This window comes from Pungitius pungitius, chromosome 2 (genome assembly GCF_949316345.1).
Source record: "Pungitius pungitius chromosome 2, fPunPun2.1, whole genome shotgun sequence".
Classification (NCBI taxonomy): domain Eukaryota; kingdom Metazoa; phylum Chordata; class Actinopteri; order Perciformes; family Gasterosteidae; genus Pungitius; species Pungitius pungitius.
This window is the reverse complement of record NC_084901.1, coordinates 12,052,241-12,078,485: the sequence shown is the minus strand read 5'-3', so window position 1 is coordinate 12,078,485 and position 26,245 is coordinate 12,052,241. Positions and strand designations below refer to the sequence as shown.

The following is a 26,245-nucleotide window of genomic DNA, read 5'->3' as shown; positions in this document are numbered from 1 at the left end:
ACATGGTAAGAAAGCTGGTAAGAATTGATGTCACAATAAGTCTATGAAAATGTCAAAACATACCTTTAAACCTTCAAAAAAATACATATATAGACCAGCATTTGATTCAAGTTATACAAGTAATAAATGCTTTTCATGTACTTGGTGAGAAAAATCCAGTCTGTCTTGGGCTTGAACAAGTGCATTGAAGTATATTTGAATGTCTGAGGTGGATCTGCAAAGGGCAGCTGACAGGTGATCATCAGTAAAAGAGGATCCATCCATCTCCAAAACACTTATCCTTGATACAGGGTCACGGGGGGCTGGAGTCAATCGCAGCTAATTTGTGGAAAGTTATCCTCCTTGAGAGAAGAGTGAAGAATCGTGATATCTTTAGTGCCTGCCAGTAGTAATCAGACTGGAGGTCATTGAGTCCAAGCTGAACATTACTTGGAGCATTATCCACACTGCAGGTAAAGTGAGAATTGATCATATGGATTTCATTCGCGACAGTTTTGAATTCTTGAAGTTGCCTTGTAAACTCTCCATGCACTGCTCCTAACATGGGTGAGTGTCTGCAGAGGTGATCAACTGAGGGTGTGGCCTCTTCAATGTTGGCAACTGGGCAGCTGTACATTTCATGTATTTTGTGCTATCATTTGTGCAGTCAAATCAACAGCAAATCCGAAATCTGCCATCTGCACCTGAGAGTTCTGGGATGTCTTTCCTTTCTTCTCATAGAATTGTTGAATTTCTTCTTTCATGTCCCATATTCTTTTAAGCACTTCACCCAGGCTGAGCCACCTCACAGTTCTGTGGTAACCTTATGTCACCATACTCTGTAATTATACGCCTACAACAAACTGTGGTTCAATGCCCTTTCTGAACGGTTTTAGTTACAACACCAATGACATGGTTTATGTTAGCATTGACTTACAAAACACCTCCCAATGTATAATACAATGTAAACAGATGTGTTGTTCTTGGATTAAAATGGCCCTGAAATGGTTGGCTTTTAATGAACTGCAACAATTATGTATTAAATTAGTTTTCTTGTCTTTATTTTATTTGTAGGGAATTCAATGAAAAAGTATTGTACTTAATGTTAACTAAAACAGTAATAATAACATACTATACAAATTTGAAAAAACAAAACTGTAAGGTAGTGATGTTCCTGATGCCAAGAACCTACCGCTAATATACGTTTAAATTGGTTAGAATGCACCATAACATATTGTAATCAGAATTACGGCAACATTTATTTTTAAATTATGGTAACATGGTGTAAAATAATGGTGAGTTACTGGCGTCCATGCTGCCAGTAAGTTACCGTTAATTTACGGTAAAATTGTTTAGTGTAAGCAAGTCCACAACATTCCAGCCTTTGCCCACGACGTCTCTGCTGTAATGACTTTATAAAAGAAGTTGTTACCACCCCCGGTCCACCCAATGCAGACAGACACCGTTTCAGAAGTATTATGGCAGCCACAAACACTGTCAGAGCGACCGCAGCTACCCACACTTAATGACCATTCCGGGTGGCTGAGACCCATAACGGGGTAATTACCTTTAATGAAGCTTAAATAAGCTTTGAGCTTAAATAAATATATTATGCCTCTGCACATCTTGAAATGATAAAGTCCACTGAGTGGAGGCAGAAGACGATGGCCTTAGATCAGTTGTCCCTCTGGTGTTTAACCTCCATCAAGACAAATTCTCATTTCTGCTTTGGTCTGGGAGACATCATTGTAATTATCCGCTCATCCATCTGTGTCCATGCAAACCAGTGGTCAAAGTCAGTGGTTTCCATACTGGGGGTTTTCATCACCAACCGACGCACACATTCACAGAGACACACACACGCACTAGTAAAACAATCAATTGCAATTTGTAAGGATAGAACGGCATTCTCTGTATACGAGCAAAAAAATGTAATTGTGAAAATCTGTGAGTTCAAATGCATGGGTAGCTTGATGTCATCATGTACAAACATCTGGGGTACCAGAAGCATTCTGGTCTAAAGCGTACAAAGGAATCTGCTGCCATCTACCAGGATGATGAAGATGAAACGAGGGTGGACATTTCAGCAAGACAATGATCCCAAACACACAGCCAAGGAAACTCTAAACTGGTTTCAAAGAAAGAAAATAAAGCTGCAAGAATGGCCCAGCCAGTCACCTGACTTAAATCCCATTGAAGAGCTATGGAAAGAACTGAAGATCAAGATTCATAGAAGAGGCCCACAGAACCTTCAAGATTTGAGGACTGTGTGGAAGAATGGGCCAAAATCACACCAGAGCAACGCATGCGACTAGTTTCTCCATCCAGGAGGCGTCTTGAAGCTGTCATTACCTTTCCTGTGTCATTTCACATTATTACATATTATTATTATTTCTGAACTTCTTTGTTCTGGTTTCTTTGTATGTATTACTTGGGTTGTTACCAACATCTGGTACATTTCATGTCAATAGCTCCTTTGGAAATATATTTACTGAGAAAAATTGTGACGCGTTGAATACTTATTTCCCCTGCTGTATATGGGTTCTCTCTGGGTAGTGCGGCTTCCTCCCACAGTCCAAAGATATGCCCTGGGGTTTAGGTTGATTGGTGACACTAAATTGCTGGTAAGTGTGAATGGTTGTTCGTCTGTGTGTCAGCCCTGCGGTTGACTGGCGACCAATCCAGGGTGTGCCCCGTCGCTCGCCCCATGTTACTGGAGATTGACTCCAGCCCCCCTGCGACCCTGTATGAAGGGTGAGCGGCTTTGACATGACACGTTCGTACTTACTTAGCTGTACCCCACCTAGGATCACCCGGATGCATGTTAATAACTGATAGGAACAGAGCCGTAGAAAATGCAATATTTCCTACGACAGTTTGAAGCGAATCCACTAGTAGTTCAACACTGACCTTGAGGGGATTCATTTTTCATTTTGGATGTGGACTCTTGACATAAACTGCTGTGGCTAGGAAGGAGGCTGAGGGCCAAATGAGAAGTCTTGCTAACGTCCACCTGGGCCAAAGGAAACAAGTTCTCCACCCCCCCCACACCCCCCCCTGCCTGCTACTCTGTAAGCCTCAGGGCTGTGTTTGAGAAGTCCAATGTTTGGAATGAGAAACCCGACTCCAGAAGGTACCCCGATGCTGCTGCAGGGGGATAAAGGCCGAGGGGGCCTGAGCTCATTAATTAGCACTGAAGCCTAAACCTACCGCGCCACCAATGAGGGTGGAGTGACTGAACCCTTACTCCTCACCTCTGACCCCTTCATCTACAGCTCAGCCCAGGCTCAGGCTCTTATGTAAGAGGCTTGACTGGTTATTCTGTTCCTGAGAGGAAGAGATGGAACAAACTGACCAGGGATAAAAACTCTTCCGTTGTCGCGTTGACTTGCTTACAGGAATGTGCTAATCATACCTCCAGAGCTGCACACAGTGGAGAGTTTTACCAAATATAGTTTCACCAAATATTTACAGTAAAAAGTAATTAAACTGTGTACATTTTCCCGAAACCTGAACTTCTACAAATAATTACGGGCTGAGTACAGTGGATCAAGTTTTCGAGAGCGCAGGTTTTCTCCGCTGGGTCAGACGGACATCAGGTCGGGAGGTAGCGTGTATTTATTCAGGTATTAAATGACCTCAGCACTAGATTCTGTTAAATAACAAACACTCCGCGAGGTTATGTGGGCCAAGGGAAACTCTCTCTTTTACACAACAATAAAACAGCCAGTAATCTGGGACTGGCTAAGCCTGGCTGGGCCAGGGCGAGGGCTGCCCACCGGGCCGCAGTCATCTGAGGTGATAGACTGCAGCTTTATGACTGCATTAGTGCCCAGGACCATTGTGCACAACAATCAACAGAAATTACATTAACACATATAATTATCACATCAAAGGTATTAATTGTAAGAGCAGCAAAAGTGCCACAGATATTAAAACCAGGTGGCAACATGCAGAAGTGTTTTACATTTACGAGGTGGGCGACCCCTCTCGTCTCATCTTGATTTAATCTGTGAGTAAACATGACTTTATACTTCTTCAATACAGCAGGATGAAGTTATGGTCCCCTTAGAGTCATGGAGGGGATGGGAGCCAACTCAACTTGTTCTTAATGAACAAGCTGGAAATCTGAAAACTGGGATATATAGCATATTTATATGCATTAAGTGGTAATGTCTTTCCTTTTTTAGGAGACTATTAGCTGTCATGCGGATGTGATCATGTCTTAGTTTGATCTGACTGTGTGTGTGTGTGTGTGTGTGTGTGTGTGTGTGTGTGTGTGTGTGTGTGTGTGTGTTTGTGTGCGCTTTCAAGTCTTTTTCAGGTAGAGGAGGAATGCAGGCCAGTGGGGAGGTGTCTCAGGTGCCAATACAGTGCACCAACCACACGCTATCCAAAACATATTCTAACATGCAACCTACAATGCAACCTCAATGTGTGTTGAATAACACACAGAAACAGCCTCCCACATTCACAAACACACAAAGTAACTCATCCTTCCTGCAGCGTGCACCTTCTAATCAAGCAGGGTTCAAGGGTTCAAAAAAATAAATCTTCCTCCGCTCAACCTCTTTTTCTCTCTCTCTCTCTCTCTCTCTCCTTTTCACACAGTTGTCGGCACAGGAGCCCCGGGATGAACCGCCTCCTCGTGGTTGGTGCGTCTGTCATCGTGAGAGGCTGAACCGCCTCGTCTGTCAGCATAGATGAAAGGGTGTTTATTGGACTGGTAGGTTTTAAACATGCCCTACATGGTTTGTATAGAAATTATTACGATAGACAGACACGACGGGGCACATCCCCTTGGCTTGAGAGCAAGGTTGACGCAGACAGAGAGAGAGGAAACTGTCTGTGTCTATTGAGCAACTCAGTAACATTTTAGGCAAGACCACCTCGCAGTGGGACACTTATCTTGCCGCTGACTACTATTGCATGTTTGGTATACTAAATGCCAGCAATTATACTCCAGTCTGATGATATACTGCTAACACTAATGAGATAACACGCGCTACCTTCGACACGCAGACACAGACACACACATTTATACGCTTGAGCGAGAGATATTGATTAACTAACTCTCAGAGAAACTGCAACCTGTCTATGATGTTGCCACGGTTACAAGAAGCCCACTATCACACAGGAGTATTTACAAAATGCTCTTCAGGAGGAGTTTTTTAAAGTTTACAGATGGGAGCATCCTGCTGGTCAGGGAGACCAGGAAGATGTCTTCCACCACTCATTTTCTGTCAGCCTATTTACTGCTGAATATCAATCAGCAGTAAATAGCCCAAACAAAGCATTAAATCTGGTGGTTTTAAGGGTCAGATTGCCCAAACTACTTCAAGAGTTGTGGTATCTATCCACGCAAATCGTATGTCAGATTTCTGCCTCTGTTCCAACACGATGGGAGTGAACTTTACACTTAAAAGTTCAAATGGATCTATTTCCTTGTCCCACTGGCTAAACCCGAGCACAGGCTGTCAACGGATTGCTTAATCTCACACTTCACTTAACATGAACAGGGGTCTGGTCTACTGGGTGAAAGTCCTGTGTTCGTTTGACCCATCTAACCACATTTTTAGGAGAACATTCTGTTCTTGGGGATTCTTTTTTAACTTGTTCCAGGAAAAACTCCAGGAATAGTGTAGTAATTACTCTTGAGTAATGGGTATATTGGTTGGAGGATGACAAATTGAAGAGTAATGGAATTTTTAATGCTGAGGACAAAAAACATCATTCCATTCTTCTTTCTATCTTCAGAGACAGATATCTCAAAAATTGGACTAATAAGACCAGCGCTTGAAATTTAGAGATCAGATGGAACATGTATAGTGTCTTGGGTAATTTGGGTGATTCACTTTTAGAGTGAATGGGAGCCATTTTTCCAGACCAAAGAAAAGTTCAAATCCAGACGAGCCTTTCAGCCTTGAAATTGATGTTATTGCTTCTTGCAAATACTGCCTAGTTTTTCTTTGGAAGAGAAATGAATAGATTTTTAAAGCTCCCAGAGATTTCATACAAAATGCATGTTATGCCACATCACACAAGTCCTGCACACCGTGGTCATTGTCTAGCTGAGGTTCAAACAGCAGCATTAAGCACACCCGATGTGTGTGTCTCCCTGCCTGATGCCCGGTTGATAGGTACTGACTGATGTGCGCCGCCTGCTCTGTATCTCTCAGCTCCCCTCAGCACTGATCCCAGCTCAGGGATTTATGAGGCCCACGGGGCTGATCCACAGCCAAATTATGTGGGCGGGGCGCAGCTGGACCTCACTCCTATCCATCTTCTCCACTCAACTCATGGTCAAACACAACAGGGGAAACTTTTCATTTTTCCACCAGCGTAAATGCCGGGTTCCGTGAGGACCACAAATCACCGCACACCGGCAGAGTTGAAGTGTTCGCACAGGCTGCTGGGCTTGAACTTGACATCAGAGTGGCAGACGGGATGTTCTCCCAGCATGCAACTGTATAGTTACATGTCAGTCAGCAGACGCTACTGCTGGAGGAACTTCCAAAGCTGAATGGATGGCCTCATGATCATGGCTTTTTATTTTCTATATGTTCTGTCACCCTATGAAAAAGTACCCTGAAATGAATCTATTAACTTGACTTTATTGGCCTCAATTAAGGTAACTTTGCTGACCATAAAGCTCAGAAATATGTCATTTTACTCAAGCAAAAGGTGATTTTCATTTAGTTGCTTGTCAGTTCTGCCATATCCCTTTTACCAAGTGGTCTGTTTGGTTGTCAGAAGCTGCCATGAATTGACCTTTTATCCAGTTTGAAATCCCTTTTTTTATGATCAGTTGTATAGCTGTTAGTGTTTTTTACTTTGCAATGAGCAACAAATCCCATCATCCCAAGCGCTTTCAACAGCTCATAAAACTCATATTGTTATTGTATCAATTGAGAGACCCATAGCACCAGAAAATGACATATTGTACATTAGGCTGGGAGACCGCTAATCATGTGCTTGATCCAACTGAGAGTCAGTCGGTTTCTGTGAACCCTAAACACCATGCCTCCCTAACCTTAGCAAGAGATTATTATTGTATCAATGGCAACCAAGCTCCTCTTAACTGAACTAAAAATGTACGGTAACTTAAACCATGATCTTAACCTTAATGTGACGGGCCTTCATTTTACAAACCTAAACCAATAAAAAAAAGTTTACATTTTCAACAGTGATTTAAAAGATGATGTCAGTCAGTCATCTTCAAAGCCACTTATCCTTCATAAAGGGTCAGCGGGGGGGGGGGGGGTAGGAGTCCTGGCAATTGACTGGTTAATCCTGTATGTCCTCTAGTTGAATACATCTACCAGTCTGCAGCTGGGTGGTGCTGTCTGTAAGTATTGCAGGGGGTGGACGAGAGAGATACCGGGCAGCGTGGGCCTCACTGTTCAAACATATCAAAGTTTGCAGACGTGTCGTCTGCCTGCCAGACCTGAGACAGCTCCTTCTCCAGGAATTTACACACCTACATGTCACATTCTCAAAAACGGCCTGAAGCTGAGTTCGCAAACGCACACACAATCCAGGACACACACGCACATCTACACTATTATACAATTTTAAAAAGCCCGCTCACATTAAGTGATGCTCCCAGAAAGAGACATGCCGCTGTGACTTGACCTGAAGACTCTCATGACTACTTGAGCGAGTGTGTTACCTGTGGGGAACTCCCCATCCATATCCTTCCTCACAATAAATTGTAGCTATTTTTACAAAAGAGAAACGAGAGCCATCTGGGCAACATATCATATCAATTTCGTCTTAAAAATTTCGGAGCAAACTTGCCTTTTCCTCTTTCTAACTGTTCTTTTTTTAATTTTGTTCCCACAGTCATTATATCCATAATACTGTTAATTCATAATATTTTGTGAAAACACCAGTCGTCCTTAACGCAATATTGAAATTCAGTCAAAAATATTGTATGATCTTTGCCCAGACCTCGAGTACAAATATCCATTGTTTCCTATGTTTTACACCAGCTAGCATACCCTGAGGTGTATACTGTATAATCATTTTGGTTTTTTTAAGTCATATGAAGAAATAAAATACATTTTACTTTGGTTGGCGGATAAAAACAATAGAATGCAGTATGACGTTAATATGATGTTTGAACAGAAAATCAAGTCTGGGTTACTAATACTGGTGTTTTTTTGTCTAAGATTGCCACCTGAAAAGTTTCCTTGCTGAGCTAAAGGGGAAAGCGGCGGCAGTGACCGTGGCCGGAGCTTAGTGCGGTTGGAAGTGAAGCGGATTGGAGGGGTTGGGTTTGGCTCTGGATCGGGATCACTTAGATACCAGTCATAGCCTGGCCTGTACCTGCCCTCCTGTGCATACACAACGCCCTCGGTGATGCGTAGCTACGAAGCGCACCACATTTCTTGGCATCACCTTCACTGCATAGCTGGTTGAGACATTTGGTCGAGGTTAGACATTGACCATGTATGGTTAGGATCAGCTCATTGGTCAGGGTACAGGATCTGAACTAATAAGGTTACCGGTACCTCACAGGAGCACAAAACGCCTTCCGTTTAAATACTATGCAGGCAGAGTCTTGCCAAAAATCCCAATCAGTACCATGATGGGTCTTTTTTTCTTCATGCTCAGCACGAAAACAATGCTAATAGTAGGTCATATAAGATGTTATTTTACGTGGTGGGCACAAATAATACGCATTCACGTGCACTTGTGTGATGGGAGGTGAATTCTCCAAAAATGATGTTCCCACGCGTTCGTGCATCAACTGACCTTTGCATGTTTTGCCGTCGGGCTGCAGAGTGAATCCCACGGGGCAGCTGCAGCGCACCCCTGTGGCCGTGTCTTTGCACGTCCTGTCACAGCCGCCGTTGTTCACGGCGCAGGTTTCTGTAGGATGGCGGAACGGAGTTGGAAAGAGGGAGAGAGGAGAAGCGGGTGTTAACATGTGACCCCCCCGCTTTGGAAGCAGTATGAAAAAGAAAACAGGAGGGTGATGTAGATAGAGAAAAGGCTTCATGCGGTTGAAAAATACACAAACAAATAAACAGTGAGATGAAATGTATTCTCGTGTTTTCTCATGTAGCTTTGTCAACACACAACAGATGAGGAAATTACATCACAACACTTTTCATGAGTAGAGGCATTTTTTCATTTTTTTTTTTTTATATGGCAACGGATACAGTTTTCATACACACAGAAAGTGTCAATCAAGATGTGTTTATCATCATTACAAGAACACAAAAACACATGACACAATACTGGAAAAGGAGGGTGAAGAAGTCTTTGGCCCAAAGGTTGGTCCTGTATCCAAATAAAAAGGAAGGGTTAATGTAATTAGATAGAATAATAAAAAGTTAGTGCAAGGTAGAGGGCTGTACAATAAGTCTAGAAAACACAAAGCAGAACTCGGCATGTATCTTTTACTCCAGAAAGAAATGTCTTCTGCGTAGCGCAGATAAAATGTTTGCTGGGACTTGTGAGTATCGCCCGAGCTGATCCCAAGACAAACACCAGCTCACGGTAACTCTAGCTCACCTTGTTGCTTTAGTAAAGCTCAGCACACACTTTCCCAATGGGGCCCGAGAATTGCTGAGGAGGCTGAAATATGACATTGACTTATGTTTGTTGAAAGGGATTCAATAGGACTACACCTAAAGGACATTTCCGTTGGTAGCTGTTCCTCTTTTGTTAAGTCTGACCAGTAATTCCAGACAACATCCAAGATTTTGGGGATTTTTACCCAAATGGTTAATTTAACAATTCAAGTTCTAAAGAACAACAATAAATCAACAAAAATAAGTTCTTTATTTTCTACAAAGTTGACATTGAAAGGCTTTTCTTGGACAACAGCAGCAATTAAAGCCCCCCTGCTTTTTGGCGGCTTTTCCCCATTTAATTAAAACGGCAGGAGATTGTGTGCCCTAGAGAAGTGAAGAGGGAAATAGGAAAAGCCCTTTCAGGCTGGCAAACACATCCACGTCCAGAGGTCAATGTATTAGCATATTGGCCTTTCAGAACGCAGAGCCACAAACTGCATCGGAGCCAAGATGGCGGTGACATTCTATGGAGAAACAGGAAGGTGTTTGTGGATTTGTTTGTTTCTTTTGCGCGGCTCCAAACAACATCAATCCCACGGTTTCTTTCCTTAATCTCTGCTTTCTGGACGGCATTTGTTCCTCGATGTGCTTATCCGTCCAAGCTCTGTGTCCAACATTTCTCTCTCCCCACAGAAGAGGTTCCAAACTCTGTTTGGACGGAGAAGTGTTTTAGAATGAAGGCAGAACAGAAGTAAGACAGTGGACCCCTGTCTCCTCTCCCCTCCAGAGCCCGGGTATTTGTCAACTGTGTGGAAGAGAGCATTGTTGCATTAACGTGAGGCTAAGTTCCGCCTGCCTGCACAGGTGTAAACAGTCAACAAAGCGTTGCGTGTGTGTGTAAAGCTACATGTGCATGTGAGTGGACTTGATGTATGCGGAGGTAGTGTTTATGGGTCAGAGTGATTTATACCGAGTACAGTTGGCCCTATCATTAGGTGAGTTGGGTAAGACCACCCCCGCCCCCTCTTTCTCTGCATGCCACGCCCCAGTCCAGCCCCGGGCCCAGACTGAGCACGAGAGCACAGACGCGTCCACGCCTGTGATTGATGTGCTGGAAGAGCCCCCCGTAACCCCCTCAGCCCCCTCTCCAAGCCTCTACACCTTCCTTCTAACACTGCATACTTCTTTCCTAGCCTGGTCTGTGTGTGCAGCAACACATATTTCTGCAAGGGAATGTTTCATTAGGAATCGTTGCTTAAAGGTGCCGATTGATTGGTGGATGGATGTCATAATGTTTTCTGCTGAAATTTGTTGATATAAGCTTAAAGAAAAAGGGAGTATGGGATTCATTGGCCAAAATCAAATTTAATATTTGGGTTTCAAACACAATGTTTTAATCATTGTATTATCACCTCAAAATAAGAATGTTGTTTTCATAAGCTACGGTATCTTCCGCTGCCATTGCTTTCTACAGCAGCCCAGGATGGACTTTCATATTTCATATTATCCAATGGTAGAGATGTGTTTATCTGGTAGTAAGTTTTATGTAATTCCTTCTCACGCTGCAGCGCACAACGGCTCCTCTGTCTCTGTCAGAATGAGATCGTCAAACAACACACGCACACACACAGACACACAAATGGACACAAAAAAACCCCACACAAAGCGCAAGCAGGGCGCTCACTGTGGTAACCAGGTGGAGCGAAGTACATTTGAGTTGGTGGCAATTATGCTTGTTGCTGTAAGTGGAATAAAATATTTGAGATTGACAAGCCTAAAACATCAATATACATATATATATATTATATATGTTATATATTATATTATATAACATATACAAAAGTGAAACTTCAATCGGCTGCCACTGCTATAATTACACAAGCGCAGATTTTTTCTAAATAAAATATCCAAATATCCATTTTTGCCAATAAGTTGCTGCTTGTAAAACAATATATTTTCAATATAATTTCTAAATATATTTATTTTTATTATTTAGTCATGTAGAAGAGCAAAGAATTGTTAACAACAGCGAGTAGTGCACTAAAACCTACCAAAGTTGTTCAACTCGATTAGAAAAGTAGGGAGAGAGGTGAAGGATTTTTAACACAATGGCCCTTTAAATGAGGGAGAAAAGATTATTGGATTTTAACTTGGGCTTTCAATGCTTAATTAATTCAATCGCACAATTTGAAATTCATCAATCGTGATTATTCGCAACTAGAAGTTTGTTTTTCCTCTAAAGATTAAAGTAATAAGTAATCACTTTAGAAAGTGTGTATTTTAGGCACAATTTAATTGTTAATTGTATTTTGTATATATATAACACAAGCTACATAGCAAAACAGTTTCCAGTGAAAGCTAATATTACCAGGACCCGGCACTGGGTAATTTCACGCCGTTTCCAGTCTTTTTTTATTACCTAAAAACCGTAAGTGATGTTCATTCCTACATGTCAACCAATCTACATTTTAAATCTCATTTATAAAGATTTAGATGTCTAACTACTAGGAAAGTTACTTTGATGAGAGAAAGTAGTGAGACTCACTCGGGCGACGGTTGGGCAACACTGGGGCGTTTTGAAGCGGGGTATCTTATTGTGAATGGTTATAAATGGGTTCACAGATATGTTGACATCATTTTGATGGTAAGAAATTTTTTGCAATGATGGACGTCTGGTCGGGTTAGAGCAAGACCAGCGCATGGCTAATTCACCGCCGTTAGCGTCTTTTTACCGACTCTAGTTAAGAACAAATCGACTCTCATAATTAGAATGGTATTTGGCTCTTAAAGGTAAGGAGCTAACACTTACTTTAACACTGTTAAATCACCTGAAAACATTACACACACTAATTTGTATCAATAGTTTTACCGGATAGTTAGCTGGAAAGTGTCCAGGTCAGGAAAGCGCTACGTTACATTTGATGGCCTTGGAGGCAGAATTCCACGGGGTGGAACAGGAACTAGCAACTCACAGCTTATTGTGCTCTCAAATCTCCATTATTTGACAGCTGTTTTTGAAGTGCCATGAATCTCGCATAGATTAACGCGTTCGTTTTGACAGCTCTAATTTTAACATTGGAAACAAAACTGAGCCGGAACCAAGTTCCAACTCGACAATTCTTTACTTCACAATCAAATATGATAATGCTGTGAGTCTTGGCTACAATCACAACTTATCCGTTTAAAAAATGCATTCAATAACAACAACTCCAACAAGCCTTAACAGAGTTAGAAAGTATCTTATGGAAATCAGTCTAGAAATATTGCAAACAGCAGTGCACATGTCCAGCCATCGGTTGAAGATAGAAGCTAACGATGTAAACGAGTCAGCTAATTGCTAGCACATTCGGCGCTGACTACAGCATTTCTCTCAGACAAAGCTACCAATTATTAGAACCATATCAATCCCAAATGCCCCTTACCATTCCCATATTTAACTAAAATAGGAATTTAATCTGCTGTGTTTTGAGTGTATTATGTCCAGCAGCCATGTTATACGTCACACAAAATATTTCAGCGCATTTCGCGCAGTTTTGCGGGGGTACTTTTTTTTTCTTCAAATCCAAACATCACTGTTTGGCTTCTGAGTGGCTATGGGAGCTGTCACTCTTTGGTGGGGATAGCTGTATCCAAAATACTCTGACAATAAAAAGTGATTGAAACTTGCAAATCGGCCAAGCACAGCCGATCACTCCTCTGGTTTCTTTGCCGTGAGGCCTACGCTGAAGCCTCTATAAAGTGGTTCAGCTTCAGTATATCAAAGTAAAACTTTCCATGATTACTGTCCACACACCGGGCTATTACTTAGATTTTTAGACTGATATCTCCATGTTTCATGGGGCTGGATACCATCAATTCCACTGATTAGTGTTGAACACATTTGATAAACTACAAAACACAACAACAATTTCTATACTATATATACTACCTTCTGTATTATGTCAGGATCACATGGGTGGAGAGGCACCTCTGTGGTTAACTTATGACTTGACTGCTTTGATCAATAAGGAACCTAAAAACCTAAAAATGTATTTGAAATTTAATTTAGCATACTTGGTATGATCAAGTAGAATCATCGGGCTCTTTGACTCTAGATAAAATCAATATGAAAAAAAGGAAGGGACCAGTTTTGATTAGAGAAGTTTAGAAATATGAAAGCAACTGAACACAACTCTCTGCAGACAGAACAAGGGCGGCGACTCCATCTGTGGGGATTACAAGGGGAAGACAGCAAGTATATACATGTCAGTCAGACTCCACGCTGACCGCTCTTTCCGTGAGAGGAGGACACACATTCAATTGATTAAAGCTGGCGAGCGTGAGGGAAAACCACGTGCACTATGTATACTTAAGTGTCATGCCAAGTAACTGCAACTGCTGCACTATTGGGGGAAGGAGATAAGGGCACAGTCACATGTCAGCGCTCGACAATATCCCCTATTTCCCCCCCCCCCCCCCCCGTGATGTTATCAGAGCCCTTGCCTGAAACCACCCTGCATGGATACATCTCTATTGTGCACGCACACACCACAGCTTAGCTCCATCTGTCCAGAGGTTTATTTGGAATCCAGGTCCACAAAAACTGTACCACCAGTCTCTATTTTGACACTTTGCTTACATCTGTCCAGCACCTGGCTCTTAGTGTTCTAAAATGTTACAACATAAAATGTCTTCTCTCCTTTTCCCCTCCCACTCCCCCCAGACCTTCACCTACAGTCCTCATCTGAGTAGTCCCTTTTTTCTGATCGGTGCCATGTAGATGGCAGCGGGGGCGAAGACATGAGAGACGCATGTCAGGCGAAGCCGACAAACTGATGGCCGTGTCAAATTTAACACACTGCTGCTGTTCAGGCTGCGCCCGGAGCAGCACTGGGACACCCTCCACAGGTGTGGAACACAAACAGCACTGGTCATTACATTGTTAGGGTAAGTGTCCAAATATGATAGGACATCAATGAGTATTACTACTGATACAAGTGAACAGGTTTTTGGGACATTGTTTGGACTGAATGTACTTGTATAGTTGCACATCCAGCAGCACGCTACCATGCAAACATTTCTGAGTTCAGGTTATTGCCTATGCACACTTCATTGTGATGTAGGGGTCAAAGACACCTTGGAAAACAGCGGTGCTGCATTGCAGCTCTTGTTGTGGAGGGGATGATGTGAAAGGAAAACTCCCGAACAGGGATTAAAAACTTTAATCTCGGTTGTGAGGTTTCTGTAATTTAGTCACAGTGAGTTGTTCATGGCCTAGAGTGGGTAGCCCTAGAACACTAGAGGATATAGACAAAAGGCTTGTACAATGGGAGGTTGAGTGACGAGTGAGGAAATCAAATACATAGTTAAAAAAGGTCATAAAGGGAGGAGAGAGAAGGACAGACCGATGGATCTGTTAGAATCAATTCTTCACTATTCCTCCACACTAGCCAAAGCCTGCTGAAGTGAAATGTGTATATAAGAATGGAAGTGGATTTGAAAGACAACAAACTGTAGCACATCGGTTTCGGGGACTGGGGCACTGGGACAAATCCCATGTACCACTCGCTCAGAAACTAAAAGAAAGGTTAAATTTGAAACAGGAGAGGGCAAAGGTAGGGCTTCAGAAAAAGTACACTTTGACTAAAAGACTAATTTGATTATGTCTAATTAATCTGATTGTAGGTAAACATTGATTCATTTATGGAAAGATTGGTTGATCATCTGAAAGCAGGTTAGCAACCTAGCCACGGTTAGCATTAACTTAGCGTGACATAAAAAAACCCTGATCTCCTGATCTGTTTTGAGTGCCAGTTACAGAGTACCTGACCGTTACGTACAGATGTCGCTGATCAGCTGTCCCACCATTAAATTACAACTGAGTCTCACCTCCCATTTGTTATGACGGCCCCCCCCACGTCTGACACCAATTCCTCATGCTTCCAACGGACAACGTGTCAATCGTTATGAAACCTCTAGTCACAGGAATTTTTAAGCATTAAACATCAATATTTAATGACGATAATATCTGTGTCAGCCCACTATGGCTCTAGTTTGAAAAACATAATTTCAATGAATAAATATATTTTAATTGCAACATTTTATTATTAATTCAGTTAAGTATTACCCATGTGTAAGGTGCAAATACGGTGCTTTTTAAAAGCAAGTTTACATTTATAGATCTTTTGCTTTATGAACAAGTACAAGCAGAAACACTTTTTTTTCATTAGGAAGCAGCATAACTAGTCTGTACAGTAGTTCTGGTATTTGTTATGCATGTTTGTAATGCGTGTGTTGATGTTTGTAATGCTTATTCAAGCCAATACTGATCAACATCGCACTCTCACGGTCATCCAACAAGCGCACATTAAAAAAATGGTTGCCGTTGTGGATGTGTTAACGCAATAATAACGTGATATTAACATTATAATAACGCAATAATGACGCATTAACAAAACCTTGAGCCGCCAGTGTTAGTGTTTTAGTGTTTAAAGGAGGCAAAGAACGCCTGGAGACCACAGAGATTCCCCCTTGGGTGGGACGTCCGTGCGCGGAGGTGAGAGGAGTGGACAATTTTAGGAAAAAAAGGGTATAAGGATGGCCAGGCCTTTTGACCAATTTGCTATTTTTATCTTTAGTTTCACCACCAGTCATCCCACTAAAAGACCAGACATTGATATTTTAAAAGACCTGATGATAAAAGTCTCATAGAATGAGTTTTGGGAGCAGAGAGTGATATGGGTTGTCCGGTTTACACAAAATGACGTACTAAGTAGAGGGTAATCGCCTTAACCTGCCCTTGGCGATTGTGGTTTTGAGAATAATGAACCAGGTGCACCGTAAAACGTTCATGATGTAGTTCTGTAATCTATGGGGCAAGTTGGAGACGCAACCCTTACAAGGGTTTTGTTTTGTTGCAAAATGCATGATGAAAAAGGAAGGGAATGGTAAAAAAAACATTTGGATCATGGTGCATTTGAGAGTATAAATGTCAGTCATTGAGAGCCATCCAGAGATTTGGTAAGTAACATAAGGAAGGACCAGTTTAGGTTCCAGGAACCGCTTCAGCTCCGTTTTCATTCCTTTAGATAGTGTCGCAATGAAACAAACTGTGGGAAACACAGTAGGCATCAAAGGTTTAAAAAAAAAAAAAAAAAAAAGATTTACAAAATAACGACAGAGAGAGGAGGAAGAACGAAGAGAAGTGGAGTCGGGGATACAAGCACAAGCGCCATGGCAACATATAGAAAGAGGAAGAAAAGAGTTACCCATAAGTAGCCGCCGTTTCACCCGCTTGTCCACATCAGCTACTGACGTGGCATTGAACTCAGAGCTCTCAATTGCAGCCTCATCTTTCTCTAAAACACAAGTGACAAGGGGACAAACAGTGAGCAGCAGGTTAATGAGAAGCCCAAATGACCAGTCCTTCAGCCCCTCTTGGCGTTTGAGCAAAATAAAAATTAACAAAGCCAAGAAGCAAAGAAGCGATGAAGAAGCGCCAAAATCCCTGTTAGAGTGTTAATCCCCAAACAAATGATGAATCCCCCAGAGCAAACAGAAGAACAAAACAAAATAAATGAAATGATCAGTATCAGTGTGTAGCTTACAAAATGAAGCGGCAGGTAGGCAAGTTGGTAGGTAGGGAGGGGAGGAGGTTCGGGGCTTACATATGTAGAAAGTCAACAAAAACAAACATGGTTAGAGGTATTTGGGTTTGGAGGATGAAATGGGGTTTGAAGTGAACGTTAAGTCTGATGTTACTGTTGTTGCTGATGGAGTGTCTGTCTTCCAAATCAAACCATATTTTGCCAGCAATGATTCCCTTGTGTTACGATTAAGGAGGAATACAATAAAGAGAGGGAGGTAGAAAGGGAGGTGAGGATACTTGTAACACTTCCAAGACAAGCTTCCTTGAATGTGGCAACAGAGACGGAAGGGAAAGCGCGATGAAAGAGTGGGCCAGGGGACGAGGACGGGGAGGTCAAACAGCAGAGGGAGATGCTGGAAGGGCTGAGCAAGATAATTGAGAGGGAATGATGGAAAGAGAAGTAAGGAGTAAGAAAGAGAAAGGGAGAGTTAGAGCAAGAAAAATGAAGAAAGACAGAATCCCTCCCATCATGGCCGTCAATGGGGTATGTGAGGGGAAAAAAGGGGTGCACACACACTGAGAAATTGGGTTTAAAGGGGGAGTGTGGGGAGGGCATGCAGAGACACAAAACAAAAAGCAGGAGGAGGTTGTCTGGGGGCAGCGCTGGTTGCCTGTTTGTCTATGGAACACATCACAACTGGCTTTCACTGACTACGTTGGAAAAACCACGTTCCCAAAGCTGGACAGCAGAGGTGGTGGTGGTGGTGGGTGGTGTGGGGAGGCTGGAGGGTGAGGGGATTGAGGGGTGGGCCATGGCGAAAGAGGAAGGATCACTGTTGAAATGACATGCGTGTGGTGTGGCATAGAGATGGTGGGGAGGGAGGCAGCCTTTCATTGGGGCCTGAGTCATTAAGGCCTGAATGAGCATCTCTCTGTAAAAGGACGGCACTTGTCACTATAGTGCTGGGCTTTGATGTATACACACTATGGGCTGTGAAGGGGCGAGGGAGGGAGGAGGGTTTAAGGAGTAATTATTGTCCCATTCCCGGACCTGGCCCAATACCGTGTTCTCTCTCTCCTCTGAGGCGCTTCATGGACAAAGTGGAGGACTCTCTGAAGTACACTCAGGGAATGAATGGAGGCATTCTGGTGCTCAGCTTACGGGTGAAATGTGGCTATGTGAATGTAGGTGTGAGTGTGTGTGTGTGTGTGTGTGCATACCAGTCTGCATGCTTTTGAGCGTCTGCTTTTTTGAGTGTGTGAGAGAGAGAGAGATAGAGAGAGAGAGGGTTGGATGTGTAAGACAGGTTGTGAAGAGGGGACTCTACACGGCTAAGCAGAGGTACGAGGGAGGGGGGGGGGGGGGGGGGTTGAGGGGGGCAGGGGTTTAAAGAGCCGGACCTACACAGGACGAGGAAGGGGGTAAGATTCAAATCATGAGGAGAATGTTAAAAAAATGTTTTTTTTTAAAACAATGCAGGAGGACCAGGCGTAGCTAAAAACAACAACAAAAAATGTACTGCAAATTCCAAGGAAAAATGAAAGAGGGAAACCATACAAATGCAGCGCAGGCTCTCCCATGCAGCTGGACAGAAAGACAGGCAGACAGACAGATGCAGATTAGTGGAGGAGACAGTGGCAGACGATGTAGCACACATAAGTAGGCATGCAGTAGAAAGCAGGGTGCCGGTCCCCGTCTCTCTATAAAAAGCTGTGCGGCACAAGAAAGCGGGCTGATGGGATGAGGATGAGATATGGAGATTGATTTGTCGTTTCGGGGGTTATCCGATGAGTCGCTCTCTTTTTCTTTTGTTCGGGACTTGGTAGAGGATGAGGAGGTAGAGAGAGAAGAGGTTGAGGAGGAGGAGGTTAGGTTTTTGGTTTCTTTGTGAGCTTGACTAAGATCAGGCTGCAATTGAGATGTCTGTTTTTGACCATAAGTGCCCCCCCCCCCCACCGCCCCGAACCTCAATCCCTCCCAGAGTCACTGTCCTCTTGTGCGCTGAGCATTTATCCTTTTAAGTCCACCTGATTTGGTTTTAACACGGATGCTCAGACAAGACAGGCAATCAGGTACTATCACCAGAAAGCAGCAGGAAGAGGAGAAGGGGGAGGGAGGAGAAGAGGAAGAGCAGAGGGACAGCGCTGAACAAAAAGGGTAAAAGGAAGGGGTGGTGGGAAGGGGGGATTCAAGGTAGGTCCATAAAGCAGTTGGGACGCCCAGACCAGAGATACTGAGGTCCTTTCACTTAGTGTGAAGAGAGAGAGAGAGAGAAAGACACACAAGACTATGGGAAAGGAGAGGGTGGAGGGTTCCCTCTCGTTCTTGTTCCTCTTCGCAGCCTTTTCTTGACGGTGTTTCATTTCTTCAAATCATGCTGGAAACAAGAGGGGGTTATTGGCAATCAGGACCGTAATCTGCTCAAGTGGTGAGGGAGAAAGAAAGAAAACAACAGAGAGAGAGAGGTAGAGAAAGGTGTTTCCAGTGTACGAAAACAGCAGGAAGTACAGCACATCAAAATACCAGCAGATAAATGTGTGTCAACAGCTTCAACATTGTACTGTGATCTTTCACAGTTGACATTGAACACTTTTTGTGAAGTGAGAATTCTCGAAGAAACAGCCAAATCAGACATGAGTCCAGACTACGGTTTGGTCTGGGTAGTCTTCCTGGTTATATGAAGTACTGGCTGTCAACTTTCACAAATTCCTTGATTTTTGAACGATCGATTTGGATTGTCTCCGTACTCCTGACAAACCACACAAGATGTTGTTTAGAAAAACATTTTTTTGCCGTTTTGGTGGCACGAAGCAACGTTTTTGTTATCTTCCCAAATTAATTAAACTGAAGAGCTGCTACCTCAAAAGGTCCAGGGAATTGTCAAATGTCTCCACTTAACAGTGTTAGAGTGTAGGCTCACCTCATAACAAATGGTTAAATTATTGCACTAGTGTTTAGAAAAACCATCTGTCATCTGTAAAATATGGTGTCATTCACAGTGCCTTATTAATGCTCTTACCTGAGACCATTAAGAATTTATTAATACCTTCAAATTGGTAATTCGGGAACAAACGGGAACACAACAATGTACATGTTCCGACTCCCACTGACTCACTTAGGCTACTTTAGCTAAGTATATTATGTTAAAAAAAGATGAAGGTATGAGATTAAATAACTTTTGTTTGTAGATAAGTAAGGTACCTGCGTTATGGGACACAGCTAATTGTCACGCATTAGTTAGGTAGGTTACATAAGTACGGCAGCCAATTTACTATACGTCATTGTTTTGGTTCCACAAAAGGTGGTTGGGACCTCTGATAAGTATGCCTCCTGGACGTCTGCCCATTAGGCATTTCCAACTGAAAAGAAGCCTGGGATTTACCCACAACACGCAAGAGAGATTAGCCATCTTGTCTGGCCTGGGAGCGCCTCAGGGTTCTCCAGGCGGAGCTGGAAAGCGTTGCTGAGAAGAGGGCCATCGGGAACACCTACCTAACCCCGCTGCCCCCGCGAGCCCGGCCCCGGACAAGTGGAAGCTACTGGATGGATGATTAGTTCCTTTACCTGTTTCAAACATATTAGAGGCCACTAGTACCATTGATGAAACATCTGTTTGTGACAAATTTGCGGAGAGAAGTTGGTGGTTTAACAGCCAGAATAATAATAATAACCTATACACTAAGAAAATCAACACAAAACTGTAATCAGCTAGACATTTGGAACGGACTTAGACAGTGTCCCAACCAGAAGCGAAGACATATCAACCAATAGGAAAGCTAATTCTGATGAATGAATAATCTGCCACTAACCACCTTCAACATTAGACATCACACTTGTTCTACATTTCTTTTATCAGCTGCACTGTGTTACACAGTTACACTTGTTACTGTCAATCAGCCTCTGTGGGTTCCAGGGTAAACGTGCGTTAGTGTATGTGTGAACTTGGGAGCCGTCTTGGCTGTCACTCACCGATGCAGGTCTTGCTGTCTGAATGCAAGGCATACTTCTGGTGGCAGCCGCACACCGGACCTGTGTCTGTGTCGTCGCAAGTGTGCTGGCAGCCGCCGTTTCCATAGTTACATGTCACTGGAGACAACACACACACATTCGTTGTTCTCTTCTGTGCAAAAAAAAATCAATCAGCCAAAACTTGGTGTATGATGAAGTACGATGATTGGTCAGTGCCTTCCAGAATGAAATCTGTCAAATAAAACGTGTTTATTTTATTTTCATCTGTATTGTTTGCTACTTGAGGTAAAAAAAGAGAATGAAAGCACTCTTCAGGTGCTTTTTCTAATCTTCAGGAAGAAAAGAGGCGAGAGAGGATGTGGGAGTCCAAAAACTAGACTAGTGAAAATGGACAGAGAGAGGAGAAGGTAGGATAGATGTCAGCAGCTATATGTGTGTGTACCCACAACTAGTATTTCTTTCATCACTTGTTTATTACCGTTCAGTGCCGCTATGACTAACAGGCCAGCACAGTACTGGGTCCCTCACCATTATTTCATTTTACCACTACGAGTGATTCATTAGAGACTTAAATGCTTTCACAATCTTGACAATGATGAGATGAGAACATGTGTTGCCAAACAAAGTGTAACTAAAAGCGAATCCCCACCCCCTTAAAAACAGCAACCCTAAATTCCATGGCTGCAGGCTCTCGGCATGAAGAGTGGGAAACGGGGATGGAGCTCAAGGGAGGAGTTCGAGACGTGAATGTTCTCCACTGAATCCTTCAGCACCTAAAGCTTGGCCTGAAACGCTTTGCTACACTTTCGTATTAACTGTCCACCCTCATATTTTACAGCTGAACGCTTCCTGGAACTTGTCCATCATTGCTATTACAGATGTTGATTACAGAAACAGTTTATATCCCTCATTGCAACAGTAAGTAACCTCAATAAATTTAAGTCAATGAAACAGCTATGAACCTCGCTGCCATGTAGGTTGTAAAAAAAAAGAAAAAAAAAAAGAGCAGATGAATCGCGGGCACGTTGTAGACTTATCGAAGCACACCCAAGTTTCATTTCTAATGCACTTTGTAAAGCGTTGCAGAGACATTGTAGATGCGTTGCGCACACATCGCAGACACATCATCAGCGCATTGTGGACACATTTTTGGACTTATTGCACACGCATTAAAGAAGCATCATCGACGCATTGCATAAATGTCATGAATCATTTGAACTGCAATACAGACACATTATAGAACATACAGTTAAATGATCATCCTTGCATGTAAATTAACAGACTTTGCCGTATATTACGGTTATTGCTGTAAATTGATAATAACAGCAGACTACTGTAATTTAACAGCATGATACAGTATTTTGTGGTGGTGGAAATATATATCTTAGACAATCCATCTACATCTACTGTCTATTGTATGTTAATGTGTCTGTAATGATGATGGAATATTTTGAATATTCAAACTAATCATTGCATCAATTTCGTTTTTGAGTAACATTTTAGGAATATTTTATCTGCATTGATAAAAATTTTGAACAACAGCTAATGAGTAGGAAAGGACCACAGTTCGTCTAGTTTTCCAACCAAAACATTGGTTAATTTGAACAAATATCATCAAAAACTACATATAAATCAGAGACCAAAGGTTGTCCTCAAAGCCCACTCACATCCTGGTGTGTGCGTATGGCTGTGTGTATGTCATTGTGGGAGTGTAGGCCGGTACTGAGGTCAAGTCAAGAGTGATACATACATGTGCAATCTTTTTGGTTCTTGGCCAGCTCAAAGCCAGGACGGCACTCGCACGAGACCCCGCCTTTGCCTGGTGCCTCCCTGCAGATGTGGGCACAGCCGTGAGCCTTGTTCATGCAGTTCATCCCGTCTGTGGAGGGGGATAGGGAGAGAGGAACAGAAAGCTGTGGAACCTTTGTCTGATTGAACAGAGGTGATTTCAGCTGACACATAATCATATCTACTAGCACACTTAAGAAATGAAAAATCAGAATCAGAAGCCATTCATTGCCACATATGTTACACATAGAGGAATTTGTCTTGATGATTGGTGGAATATAAGAATAAAATAAGAAAAAACATATACCATAAATTCCGGACTATAAAGCGCACCTGAATATAAGCATAACACCTAAATTTAGAACCAAAAAAAAGCTGTGTAGAAGAAGCCATTTTTTATTGCCAAGTATTATTTTACACATACAAGAAATTGCTCTCTGCATTTTACCCATCCCACACAGTGGGAGCAGTGGGCTGCCTTAGAGGTACCCTGGCTCAAAATGTTTGTGTCCGAGGTGAGAGGCGTCGGCTACAATCTTTCTTGCCCTCCTCAGAGTCCTGCAGGCAAAGTCTTGGAGGGATGGAAGATTGCAGCTTATCATCTTCTCTGCAGAGCAAATTACATGTTTCAACCTGCTCTTTTCCCCGGCTGTGGCTGCAGTGCAACACAAGGTGATGGAGGAGCAGAGGATGGACACAATGATGGCCTTTGGAATGCTGCTGAAATCCACTACCTCTACTATCTTCACTGTCTTCAGAGCGTTGAGCACTAAGTGGTTTTGGCTGCACCATGTCACCAGTTGGTCAATCTTCAAACTGTAGGTGGACCAATCCCCAGCAGAGATGAGTCCCATGAGGGTGGTGTCATCTGCAAACTTCAGGAGCCTGAGGGACTGGAAGTTCAGCTGTTGGTGTACAGGGAGAAGAGTAGATGGGAAAGAACGCAGCCTTGGGGGAAATCAGTGCTAATGAACCAATAGGCTGGGACATGTTTCCACAGCTTCACATGCTGCTTCCTGTCAGAGAGGAAGTCTGTGATCCACTCGCAGGTTAAGTCGGGCATGTACAAGTTGGGCGAGTTTGTACAGCACCAGAGACGGCAGAGCTGAAGTCCAAAAACAAGATCCTGGAGTAGTTTCCTGGGGAGTCCAGATGCTAGAGCATGAAATGAAGGGCCATTTTGACTGCATTATCTACGGCTACTATCTGTTTGCTACTGTAGGAAGACTGTAGGTGTAGGTTTTCAGGTGGGACACGTCAAGGTGCTCAAAGGACTGTATGACCACAGGGGTCAGAGCGTGGGTGTTTTTTCGGTGGACAGGGATGATGGTGGAGTTTTTGAAGCAGACTGGCACAAGACATAGCATCTCCAGTGAAGAAGATGTTGGTAAACACCAGAGACAGCTAACCAGCACAATGCTTCAGGATGGAGGAAGAGACAGAGTCTGGGCTGGCTGCTATATCACATTGATATCCCTCTCCAGGATAGAGAGAGGCGTCAATGTGATGCAGGATTTGGGGTGTGGCTGGTAGGGTTAGGCCCCTATTGTGCTGGGAAAGGGAGGGGACAGGGGGCTGTGAAGGCTGTGGGTGGGTTCAAGACTGCTCAGTAGAAGTCATTGAGCCTGTTAGCCAGGCGGAGGTTGTTCATCAAGCGGGGGGGGGCTTTAGGCCTGTGGACTGAGGCCTTTCCAGACTGATGCAGAGTTGTTAGCAGATAGCTGCTGTTGAAGCCTCTGAGTAGTCATTTGGCGTCTCTGAATGCCTTGCTAAACTTGCATTTTGTGTTTTCTGTGTTTGGCTATGAAGGCGGAGAGGACTGGAGGATGCTCTCCAAACATCTGAGTACCATATGGAAGATTTAACCAGCAGAAATTAGCAAGAATTTCAATTTTAAAGAATAACGCACGAGTCCCCAAATTAATAATCAACTTTAAAAAACGGATGTCTGATAAGTACAATGTTGTGTTTGGGCATAAAGACTCAATATTAAAGTAGAAATTCAAGAGAATAAAAACTCGAGATTTGAGATTAAAAGTGACACAGGACAACCAATCCAAGGTTGGATTAACCTCATCACACCATGTTTTATGCAAGCAGTAGCTGACCTATTCAAATTGTAATTTACCATAGGATTTGGCCATAACAAAATAGTTGTGATTTTAGCCAGGAATCACCATATTCTAATCGGTACCTAGATTTGTGGTGAATTGGCCCTATATATATATATATATACACACACACACAAAGAACAACATACATGGGGTATTGTTGTAGCAGAAATTCACCTTGAATCTTAAAATTATAATGAGTATTATCTAGTACATTTTAAGCTCTTCTCTGAATAACACAGCCCTCCCTTGACTCTGCAATGCCTTTTTTTTTTACTCTAATGAGGTGTTGTAGATAAGAAATCAGTGGGAGGATCGTCATGTTTCTATCTTTACTCCTCGGCGTGTCCATTAGTGTGATAGCACTTGAAAAACTGGTCCAAAGAAACACCCCTTCCCTGGTCACCATGCTAAATAGGCTTTCTTCAATAGTGCTTCAAGTACCTCATTAGAGTGCCATTCCTCAAGGGAAACCCTTCACAAAAAATAAGTCTTTTCTTGAACGCTACCATTCTAGCTGTCCACTCCCAACGCGACCATTCCTTGAAAGACCCAAAACAATGTAGCCAAAAGACATTGCGTATCCACATTATATAATGCAGTTAAAATTCAAAATTTAGTCACAGTCAAAGTTGGACAAGGTAAAACCTAGAAGACTAGCAGGGCAACAACGCCAAGGGCGTAAAAAAAACTTTAAACAGTTTGCAAAAGAGTGCTTGAAAACTAAACCCCTAAGAAAGCAGAGTATCTACAATCAAGTCAAATCCGGGAGAAAGGAAATAAACGGAGGCGGTGGAAGCAGGCCGGAGACTCTGCACAATCAAGCCTAAAGCAACAAACACAAACTGTGGCCTCTTGACGGGCCTGATGTGACAAGGCAGTGAGGACGAGGGCGAGGGCGGAGAGCCGGCAGCTCACCAACATCTTAAGTCATCACCACAGAAGAACCCACATGTACCCTGGAAACGTCTGCATCCGGGTCGGATTTTGAGCAGTGTTCAGCTCAACGTCAGTGTTGACCTGACGTTACACGGGCAGAGACAGAGACACTGCACAAAGGAATCAAGTGTAAAAACGTGTCTTGACTATTGATGCACAGCCCAACACCGGCATCCTTCCTGCAAGACTCAATCACAACTTACATGTCATTGTTGTTTTTTTGCCTCACAGGTTTCCATGGATCATGGTTTGTATCTGAACCTTGGTCCTGCCCCCTAACACTGTTATCTGTCTCATTACTATTACTGTCATCATTAACGCACATTATTGACGTTGCGTTTTCCACAGTCTCCTCTCTCTCCTC

The 26,245-nt window shown here is 43.0% G+C and overlaps 1 protein-coding gene across 2 annotated transcripts in view; it reads right to left on the bottom strand.

The window, feature by feature from the left end:
- The window catches only part of scube1 (signal peptide, CUB domain, EGF-like 1), a 76,674-nt gene that overhangs the window by 18,412 nt on the left and 32,017 nt on the right, over window positions 1-26,245 (bottom strand). Inside the window, exons 5-8 of one of the 2 annotated variants that reach the window (XM_037460779.2) lie at window positions 22,794-22,922; window positions 21,044-21,160; window positions 16,754-16,843; window positions 8,740-8,856 (exon numbers count right to left, since the gene is read on the bottom strand). In XM_037460779.2, the coding sequence (XP_037316676.1) occupies window positions 8,740-8,856; window positions 16,754-16,843; window positions 21,044-21,160; window positions 22,794-22,922 (453 nt within the window). The remainder of the gene's footprint in view (window positions 1-8,739; window positions 8,857-16,753; window positions 16,844-21,043; window positions 21,161-22,793; window positions 22,923-26,245) is intronic. The other variant, XM_037460780.2, reaches the window with a different exon arrangement.